General features: G+C 41.3%; 2 protein-coding genes across 2 annotated transcripts; one reads left to right on the forward strand and one right to left on the reverse strand.

Annotated features, from left to right (window-relative positions):
- Positions 1-2,610: 2,610 nt before the first annotated feature.
- Positions 2,611-3,048, reverse strand: RB195_006907 (uncharacterized protein; the record flags this gene model as incomplete). Its single annotated transcript, XM_064180250.1, has 1 exon — positions 2,611-3,048. One exon carries the CDS (start codon positions 3,046-3,048, stop codon positions 2,611-2,613), a length of 438 nt encoding a protein of 145 aa, XP_064037137.1.
- Positions 3,049-6,969: 3,921 nt separating this feature from the next.
- On the forward strand, positions 6,970-7,500 carry RB195_006908 (uncharacterized protein; the record flags this gene model as incomplete). Its single annotated transcript, XM_064180251.1, has 2 exons — positions 6,970-7,092; positions 7,246-7,500. The coding sequence occupies 2 exons, from the start codon at positions 6,970-6,972 to the stop codon at positions 7,498-7,500; spliced, it is 378 nt and encodes a 125-aa protein (XP_064037138.1).
- Positions 7,501-11,431: the final 3,931 nt, after the last annotated feature.

Here is an 11,431-nt window from a genome sequence, read left to right on the forward strand (position 1 = left end):
TTGATTGAGGAGAAATATTGGGATGGGCCTCCTCCTGTTGAAAACAAACATTGTCTTCACATTCAGTTTTGGCTGTAAGAAGTCATGAAGCATTTCACGATGTCAATTTGGGATTGCACTCGTTGTTCCTACACTTTGAAAACAGCGTCACTCGCCTTATCTGAAACTCATAGCTAACTTGCAAAAGCTTGCAAAAAAAAATTACCCTACCCCTCCCTGTATAACTTGAGTGACAGCTCTGAATGGAGAGTTATTTTTTCGCACCCAGCACGACACATTCCTCCGCCGATATGACCAAACTAGTCTGTACTTTCTTGTGGAGTTGGCAGGGAAGAGTGAACATCATCGCATGTTTAGATCATTCTTTCGGATCACCTTGATCAGAGGGACTCCTGTTCTTCTTCGAACTGATCGAGCGGGGGCCAGTAATTCCTTCACTTGTCCCATACGCGAGCGAGAGTCGCAGAGTGGCATTTCTTTTTGCGAGGGACACAAAGAATATCAAATCTTTACTAAAAGGGCTTTGCTAGGAAATTTGATCGTTGGGTTGGCGGTCTTTCTGCGTTTAATATCGCGTGAGACCCGATCACTCGCGTCTCTGGTCCAACAATTGCCCTTGAGACGCATCACCAGCAGCTCACTTATTTTACTTTCTCTGGCAAATGTGTGGAATCTCTAATGTTTGATCGCTGACGGAGAACAGAAGTTTGAATTTCCTCTCTTACTTGTGTGAATCGGAGTGCCATCGGCATCATTCTTTTGACTGAATGTTCAAAGATATTACACGTCATTCTCCCCTTGCTGCTTGCCAGATTCTTGAAGCACAAATCAAAGTAGAAAGTACGGTGGTGTTAAAGAAGTGAGCAGTCCTTCTTCCTGCTAAAAGAAGAAGCCCGGGGGGAGAGGGGGAAGGGCGCCCGCTTACTATCCAAAAGTAGAAATGTGTTTAAAGCATACAATACTACTAAAGTACGCGGTTGTTAACAGGGCAACGGAGTATACGTACACCCACGATCTGGCAATTTGTACACAAGACGGAGTGACATACATTGACAATAACGACAAGTGACATATGACGTGTGAATATGAGCGACAGGACAGTAAGTGATGACTGTCTAAACCTAGCACTATATTTGTGTTTAGAGGTTCCAATTAGTTGGGAAATGTCTCGTTTCCAAAATCCCTGCGTATGTACATAGTCTTAATCACCTTGATCACCTTGACTCTCGTTGATCTTCGAACTGGTCAAGTGGACACCAGTAATTTTTCCATTTGTCCCGATCGCATGCCAGAGTCGCCCACTGGTTCCTCTTTCCTCTGGGAAACGAAGAGAATCATAATTTTCTTTGAAGGACTTCATGAAAAAATCTGACCATCGGGTCGGCGGTCTTCCTGTAGCGCGTTTAACATCGCGCTTAACCCAGTCGCTCACGGCTCTGGTCCAACGATTGTCGTTAAAGTTAACGACAACCGTATGTAGTCTATCTATCATTAATTCCGTTCAAATGTTATAATTCCGAATGATGTTTGATCGACAGAAGGTGATATCATTCTTTTATATCTGTGCCATTCCATTCGTCTGTAAAGCGGAGAGAAAAGCGCATTGCCTGAAAGCAAAGGCCAATTGATGAGTTTGCAGAGTTCGGACAATCAACTTATGACGTAGCGAGATCAACATTACCAAAATTATCAAAATAGGGGTCAAGGTTAGGCTTAACGTCTCAGAATAGCTTTAAATACAAAATAAAAGATCATAGTTGAAAAAAAGTGTCAAGAAAAATGATTGTGAGTGTAAATGAACGAGGAAAAATCTCACTTGATAAAATCTTGTACAAGAAGTGGATTATCAGCAACAAATCCAATCTTGGATTTCTGTTCTCATAAGGGCCTCAATGTGAAATTTCTCGTTCAAGATAGACGCAGAGCAAAGAACTGCAATAGCTGTGATTAAATCTCTTAAGGTGGTAATCGTTTATTTACAAAGCTGCACCGCCACACTTTGAAAAATAGAAATGAATGAGGAATTACAGCGCAAGACCTTCTGTCTTCAATTTTAATTTTATAGTTGATCTGGAACGTTTCTGGAAAGAAAAGCAAAGAAAAAAGAAAAGAGTTACTCAATATTTATTCCTCGATTTTCCCTGCTCGTCAATGGTCCGCATTGAGTGAGGAGTAAAGAAACCTTTCCCAGAATAAACCTACTTTCTGAAATTAAGAAATTGTCCAAGTCACTGTAAAAAGAACTATTCCTCAACAAGTTCTCAACAACAGTTCAACAAAGTAAAATTTTTCTTTTGTTTTCTACAAAAAAAGTGGGACGGTTTCGAAATATTTATAACCTTTAAGGATATGCTAGGTTGGCTAGTTATTGTTTTACACTTCGATAGAATTTTTCCTTTGTATGCTAGGGGATGCCTCTATTCGAAGGAGCCGAGGTGAAGGCTAGGTGGCTCTAAAAGCTTTCTGGCCAAGGTATATGAGTGCTACCATTGCAATCCAAATAGATCGACGTAGTCTCCGAGTGATCTTCTTCAATGAGTGCAAGTAACGCCATACTGCACATCAGACGACCGCCAACATCAACGAAGCATCGGGGAATCACTACCTACGCTACCACCAATGACTGTTCCGCAGCTTTGACGGAAACTTCTTCGAATCAACATCGACGGAAGGTTTTCCTCTGCTGTTTCTACTCGCGTGGAATGCTATGGTGCAAGCTGCACGACACACAGACGATCGACGCCAAAGTCTACATGCGGCAGATCCACGAACTGCCCGCTGCAACCTGACAAAAGCAACCAAAACGTGCCGAAGTTTACATCCTCCTCGACAACGCATGCCCTCATGTCGCTTCGGACACCCGCTGCGAACTTGATGCTCTGGGTAAGGAAACAGGGTACTGTTTCCCAACCCAGAGCCTTGCAGGCCTTGCACCATCGGACTGTTTCGGTTGAACACTCCGTGAAGCGAAATCTGTCCAATTCTTTCAGTGATGTCTCTGCTGTAAAGTTGTTCCTTGAGTCTCAGCTCTTCGGCTTTTAGTTTCATGGAATAGTAACCGTCCCAGAAAGGTAGAAACCTGAGATAGACACTTACGGTGGATGCATCGACGGATGACAGACAATGAGTGATTGAGAAACTACGAAATTCTTAACCGTAGGGGTGTAAAAAAAATAAGCAGCCAATCTTATAGAAGGGTCGAGTTCAGCTAATATTTGGTGGCAAAAGTTTTTCCTCTGTTTCGAGATGGCTGAAATTTTACAGACAAAAAGTATGTCCATGTGCAGTACTCTTCTGACTTCGGTCCAAACATTAAAACAGCCGAATCATTTGAATACTTGCGTATGTCAGATATATGAAAAATGACAGAATACAGCTTGATCAACAACGGATCAACGTAACGAATAAGTTAAGGATTACTATAATAACTGCATAAAGTTTTTTTCGACCATATCTGTAAAATTCCCATCATAGTAGTTTGTTCGTCGATGGTGTTCCCGTTCACTTTCATTAATTTCGCAAGTATTTATTGATCTTATATTAATTTATTACATAACCCTCGCCATTATTACAAGTAGAACAAAACAAATAAAACGAACAGGCAAAAACCAAAGAGCCAACACAAGAGACAAATATATTACTTTGAGAAAACAGTGTAGAAGACAGAGAGGAGGAAAAGACACGAATTACTCAAGGTTCATCGGATGGCGAAAAGCAACAAAAGAGTAATCAACTGCCATCGCTAATTAGGAGGAGTATGGCATACTACAACTAGTACTAGAGTACTAATTTCTTCACTAACTAGTACTCTAGTACTAAGTGGGGCTCTACTACTAACTAGTGACCTAGTACTACTTGTATTCCATACTAGCATGCTGTCATTAGCAAACATGTTGTGATTAACATGACGCAAATTAATAAAAGTCGAAAGCTAAAGAAAGGACTCATGATCACTTGAAGGTCCTATCGAGTAGGAGGGTACAAAGTAGAAAGAGACTCAGACGAGTTCTAACTCTTGTCAGTTTGTCATGAATGAATGAATAAAAGACTAAGCATGCTAAGATTTGACTCCCTCTAGACTAGATGATTTGTAAACTTTGGATTCAGAAGGCTTGTTAAGCACCGAAGAGAGTAAAACGGATGATGCCAACATTTATCGCTGCGGTTAGAATCAACCGCAGCGTTTAAAAGCTTTCAACACATGCAGTTATCGTTTAAGCCAGAAGGATATTTCGCTGCTGCACAGAGAATAATTTAAGAAAATAGGTAAGGACATAATCAAGTCCCCAACGATAAAAGAACACACTTTATATAGGTGACTGCAGGCAGTTATCATGAACCTAGATCAGAATTCATTGCAACTTAGCCTGAAGCGTTGTAATCCATCGCAGTAGCGACACTCCACTCCCGATGAATTGTCCTCCTTAACTACGATAAAAAAAAATATGATTACAAATAATTCTGAACTATGACTAACTAACTACGAATAACTGAGAGTGAGACAACATGGTTGCACCAACTTTAGGATGTCGCGCTCTATCCTTGCTTCCGATAGACGAGAGAAAACTCAAGTCTCCGGGCAGATCAACGTTGGGAATGATTAAAAATTTAATAAGAGAAGGGTAAACAGTGAAACATGGAAATAAACAAACAATCCCCAAATCGGCCATCATAATATCATAGTTACATCATAATCAGAACAACTCAATAGTTGATTTCAATGATGCCAGGCATATGGTCTTGAAGTACGAAGAAAGCAAAAACAAAGGCAACCACATAGAGAGCGGACACTAACGTTCCTAACGAATAGGATTCAGTTGGCTCTTTCGTGCAAATTTGAGATCACGCATTTCGAGTTCCTTGCGAACTATTCCGACTACGTTCACTATGAGAACATGAATGGGCATAACGCCGGTACGTGTCTTTTCACTTTTTTTCTGCAAAACACCTGGTGTGGACATGAAGTTTTTGCATACGCTCTTTGAAGTCGCTCAAAGCTGCGGTAATATCGCAATCAGTTGGGTATGAGTGTGTGGTTGATCCACATGCAACTTACGCTTCTCTTTTTCAATAAAAAAGGAAAAGAGCGAAAGAGCGAGGCTGAAGTTGCTGGATGTCTGGCGCGGCAGATTGGGACAAAGCTCGGGAGGTAGCTGCAGGGGCCGGTTTGAGAGCAAGAACGGCAGGCAGGCATTGCTGGAGACACCTGCAATAAAGATTGTAGTTGTTTCTCGACGTGACCGGTGCCATCTCTTGCTCCTCCTTTTCCGGCCATCTGAATTGCTGAAATGTGTCCCACGTAAATATGGTTGTGGTGCTACTGACGCTTCCAGTGTATTTGCGCCGATTATTAATGGAGCGGAGTGCAGAAGTGCAACCATTTCTTGATGGTGGAAAGCAATCTTTCGAATCCTATAGTTTTCCCATAACCTCTTTTTCGTTAGCGTCTTTCTGAAGTTCATCCAACTGCGCAACAAAGTTCCCGTAGGTCGTGATTTTTGAGGTCGTGAATTGAAAATTATCTAGTGTGACCTTAATTTGTTGTACTGGCCTATCTTTAGAAATGAAATCTATGCATGCTTTACGTGTAAGCAGGTTTTTTTTTGTAATTGTATTTTTGACTGAACGACAATTTGTTGCATTTTGAGAACATTGTCTACTGTCTATCATGATCGGGAAAACTTGTTGCCATGTGAATATAGGTGAGATCAAATCGTTGCTGCTGCTGCTGCGATACTTACAACTAAGGATTTCTTAAATTGTCTACGATCTGACGAAATAGTGGAAGTGGTGAATGTGACTTCTTCTTCAACATTATTCCCTTGTATCGTGCGCATATTAGATGTATTACATCTTTGAAGTTTCCTCATAATTCGCTTGCAAAAGCAAATAAATAGTATTTTGAGCATGATAATAAAAAGTAAACAAGCACCGCAAATACAGCTACTGCTGTACGTGGCCAACAATCTCTATTGTTCACCATGATCAAGCAGAAAAAGCAGTCTATAAACTCACAAAATGGGTTTGATGGGCACATGAGAGTGCTGATGAGTGTCTCATGTAAGTACTTCGCTTTTGCTTTTGACAAGAATGGAAATAATAAATGACTTCAAAGGGAAGATATTTTTCCTGTGTTTGATTTTCTTTTTATACAGTCTCAACCTAAGTTCTATTCTTATTATATATCAAAACATTACTGTGGATATCGCAGTGGTATCACTTGTTTGTAAGAACGCGAAATTTCTGATAAATTTGTAGTGTGAAGGACTTCTTCTGACTACTACATGTATTGAAAGAAAGTAATTTGCAATATTGTTGCAACTATGAGTTACCATTTTGCAGCTGATGGATCGGGCGTAGGTAAACATTCATTTATCTTCCCTTTCCATCAAAACAAAGAATGCCATCGCGCACTACAGAGTTTCAAGACCTTATCACCTCATCGCGTCATCGCCTCAAGCGACTACTTCAATACCAACGATCTTCGTACAAACCAAAAGGCAGTATCGTCTACCTCGATCTTCTCCAAATCAACAATCACTCGATTACCTTCCCTTCAATAGTGGGAAAGTAGAGCAGTCGACGTCAATGATTATACCTATTGACTACTATAATAACATTGTCAATAAATCTATTAAAGATTAATCGAGCACATCTCAGTATACCGCGTGGCAGTTCCTATGGGACTTGGGCGGCGAGGACTACAACTCCCAGTTCGACAGTTTGTGAAGAATCGATGAAACGAATGACTTGAAGAAAGCAATAGGAACAGCCATTGCAACAATATATAGTCAAGTAAAGGTGGCGGCAGCTCTCGACAAAGAATTGAAGCACTTCAAAATTCAGCACATTTGTTCGGAGTCGGGAGAATGGGAACAGATCACTCCCATCAATCTCTTACTGAAGACTGAGTGTGTCACTAAGGAAAAATTACGAGCAGCAACTCAACAATATCTACTTCTGGACGCAATGCTTCGAGTCAAGTCGGAAGGGTCTGAAAATTTCACCAATACCCGACATCAAATCCGAGGACATCCGAAGGAAAGTGGAAAGAACGCTCAAGAACCTGGACAACAATATCTCAGACATAGAGTGTGACTTGGTTCTAGTCGCAAAACTGTGAATAGTGAAAAGGGAGGAACGGTAGCCATCAAGAGCCAACTGGCACAGATCGAACAAAGACTAATTGCTATAACTCCAAAGCTACAGCACCTGGGATTATCCCGTCCGTAAACTCTAGCAAAGGAGACCGTCACCGAAGACGACGCTCCTGGTAAAAGTCACGGAGAACCGACGAAAGAAAACGGGAGGGTGGAGATCCCGGCAAACAAAGCGACAGATCAGGAGAAAGAAATCGATGATGATGAATACTCAGTCCTACTCTACGCCGAACCTGTACCAGAAGATCGAGAATCTACAAATTCGGAAACCCAAAGACAGCGGAACCGAAAACCAGCAGTGGAGGAAAGAGTGCAGCTGAGGAGGAAACAAAAGAAGTAAGAGCAATAAGGGCCGAGTCAAGCGGCAGCTCCATAAAGCTGAAGAAGAAGCGCAGCCGAATCAACGATACCCAAGATCGAACCATCAAGGAAAAGGAAAAGGAGATTTGGATGACCTAAGGTTTGGATTTAGCTACCTGCCTCGAAGAAAGATAGGGGATCTTCAGCATGGAGTATTATCAGATGTTTAATGTACATTCTGTAAGCAAAAAGGGCACCACTTCTCGGATTCCTGACCAAAGTTGGAAAAGAGCGAATGGGATGCATAACAAGGAACAGGTTATGCCAAGTTTGTCTTATGAATTGCAATCCTACTAAGAAATGCAAAAACGAGTCAAAAGCATGCTGATATTGCTCAATAGTACGGAAGACAACACTCGGCTTCTTAATCACCCACGACGGAGGCCATCACAGAGTTCTGTGCCCCATTCCGGATTCCAGAATGAAGATATTGGAGAGAATCCAAGAACTTGAGCGGGAGATTACTCGCGCAAAAAGAACTCGTCATCAGTAAAGCCCTGGAAGTGTAGCTTTGCTACTATTAATATATAGTACGATCGGAAGATTGTACAATCGTTCTCTTTGATTATTTTACATAACAGCAACGTATCTTATTTTGATACCAGCCTGAACGTCCGGCTAAAGCCGGACTTCAGGCTTATTTTGGTGTTCGCTCCGCTCGTTTTCACCGACCAATAAGAAATAGCAGTAGCGACATTTTTTTGGGAAATTAGAATTGCTTTTTATCAAAGCTTTATCCATTTTTTTTACCTGAAAACTTAAGTATAGATGAATGATTTCATGGTTTTTCCTTAAACTCTCAGTTCTATAAAGTGATAAAAATAACGTTCTACGTCAGATCGCGTAAACTGTTGGTTACTATGTATTGCATTTAAGCAGTCGTTTGCACGTGTGTTACCTCCTTTTGAAAAAGGATGACAACAGCGTTAGGGAGACATGCTGGGAAATAGATATGCGAAGGAACCACAGAAACCCATTCTACCGCCTTGGGGCTCCCGCGCACCAATCCGACGCAGTGGAACCCGTCTCTCCCCAGCCTATATCACCGGCGCACCATTCCGACCCCGTGGGACCCGTCCTGCTCCATTTTACAGCTATCTGGCTCCGGGACACGAATTCGACCCCGTAGACCCATCTCACCCAAATTTTACCGCGTTGAGGTTCTAGCGCACCAAACCGACGCTATGGTATCCGTCTCCCTCTCTTTTTGGAATTTCTTGACTGAGACACACATACACAGACGCAAACACGTGGCAGAATAAGCCCGTTATTGCACAGCATGATAGTTTGCAATTTTAGGAGTATACATTCACATAAAAGTTTATTTACTCTCACTAACAAATGAGAGAAACTAACTTGCCTTATCAAAGCCAACATACATGGCTAAAGAAGTTTGGACAATGGTGAAAAGGTAGAGCGCTCGCCTACCAGGTGCATGCAATGGTTCATTGTTTCAACCGTTGCAAAGTTTTGCATCATTATGAAGTATTTTCGTGACACACAGACAAACACACACACATACACACACGGACTAAGCGCGTTATTATATAGCATGATCGTTTCAGATATTGAAGTGCCGACATTACACCCGGCGAAGGAAATGTATAAATGTCAGGGAATATAGCAGTCGAGGCTTCATCGCTACAGAGTTTCAAGACCTTATCGCTCCATCGCATCATCGCTTCAAGTGACCACTTCAGTACCAACAATCTTCGTACAAACCAAAAGGCAATATCGTCTACCTCGATCTCCCCTCAAGTCAACATTCACTCAGTTACCTACTCTTCAATAGTCGGAAAGTAGAACAGTCGACGTCAGTGATTATACCTGTTGACAACTATAATAACATTGTCAATAAATCTATTAAAGGTTAATCGAGCACATCTCAGTGTACCGCGTGCACTTCCTGAGGTACTTGGGTGAGCAAATTTATCTTCATCCTTTGGTTTAGTATACTAATAAACCTTTTTAACATTCGATCACCTGATAGATCGAATAGTGGGTGAACATTATCTTGTCTTTCCTTCTTCATCAACACAAAGAGTGCCACCGCGCAATTCCCTCCAACTGGGCAAAACTGGCTGAGCGATCACCTTTATCTTTCGTTTTAGCTTGTGATACGCCTAATTTCTTCTTTGTTTCCATAACCGAAGTCTGAGGTTGTGCAATTAGACTGTGTTCATCGGTCAATAAACGTGGGAATATTTGGTTTTGTGTAATTGTACCAAGACAAATCGTGTGACAGAGATTATATATCGAACTCAACCACCACTACACCTATGCTATGAGCAGTATATGCAAATTATCCTTAAGTCAGCATATTTAGATATTCATTAAATTAGGACACACCTACGAATACAAGACGTGTTATCTCATTGGTTTTGACACCATTTGAGGATGAGGTTTTATCTAAGCAAAACGACAACGACGGCTACTGGAGCAACCGCAGTGGAATGAAAACTGAAAAAAACCGAGACGACGAGACAAGAGATTGTACATATTTCTTCTTTACATACTCTGTATTATACAATTATACAATCTGATTGTACATATTCTGTCTTTAGGAAAGAACGCACACCACCAATGTGCGCTACAAATGTGCGCACACACAAATGTGCACCTCGATTTATATCTCAAACTCATCAGCGTCGAAGGTGGACGAAGACACTATAGATTTTGTGGAAAACACAGATGACCTGAATATCGTGAATTTTTCTGAAGTGAATAATTTCTGAAATGAACATGAATAAGGCAACTTTTTGCCACTATTTTGAACGCGGAGATTTTTCAGGCCACCGAAGTTTGCGATGGTACTGATTTCCCATTTTATAAGCAGTAGACTGCAGCACTTCAGAGGCTTCAGAATCAAGCATAGCTTTGAAAAAATTTCCAAATTGTCTCTTTCTGAGGTGAGAGTTTTGCAGCTACTGCACAAAAGAAAGGAGCATTACAGTTAACGTATCTCTGTTTTAGGATGATCTTTATTTTGTTTTGTTTAAAAGATGCTTTCTTCACAAACGCCCACTCGAGATTTTTGCTAAGGTAGGTGCTGAGTCTGGATCTTTCGCAATTCCTGTCACTAGCGCCAGTTAGAAGTAAAATTCAAAGGAGTATCGTTGTAGCAACAACAAATTTTCTTGCAAATGAAGTAATTTATTTGTCATTTGTTCTAGTTGATGCAGGGATTTTATTCCAGGGAATCCAGAAGAACTAATTAAAGGGATTAGTCCTTCCTTCGAAGGGGCTGCGAAAATCTATGTGTATGTGCCATTCTCGAGCCGCTTCGACTACAAATTCTGCTGTGGTCACTCAGAGATCGAAAAACGGCCTAAGGTTCTGGATAGAAGTCAGAAGTCTTTGAGCCGTTTGGCGTCGCCTGTTCAAGCAATTATAGCGCGGCGATATGGGTAGAAAGCAACGTAGCCGTTTGTCGTTGGTTTGTCCGCGCTAACAGCATGCATTTTGTAGTAGAATTACACTTCGCCATTCAACAGCACATTTTCAATGAATTCACTGCTAAAACTTGCTGTTCACTTCGCTCTCCACTAGTTCATTTGTCCTCTACCTCACTTTGTCCTTTTTTTCTAATAGGAGTGGCAGTAGTAGAAAATTGCCTACGTATATAACTTTACTACCTGGGACCTATGTGAAGCAGTGTCTGAGGAGGTACAACATTTCCATGGTTGATGTTCCAAAGGCAGCTGAGACCGAATAAAGCCCTCTACCGCTTTAGTGTCAATGATTTGGTACCAGATTTATGTGGGTGGATAAAAAAAATGCCTTGATATATGTATTTTACTTAGCAAATTCATTTCTTAGACCACACACAAACATCATTAACCTTCTGCGACTCTGATTTGAAGTTGGACGCATTCAAGGATTCCAGAACACCTTATCCTGGCCAAATAGTT

Source organism: Necator americanus, chromosome I (assembly GCF_031761385.1).
Source record: "Necator americanus strain Aroian chromosome I, whole genome shotgun sequence".
In the NCBI taxonomy this organism is placed as follows: domain Eukaryota; kingdom Metazoa; phylum Nematoda; class Chromadorea; order Rhabditida; family Ancylostomatidae; genus Necator; species Necator americanus.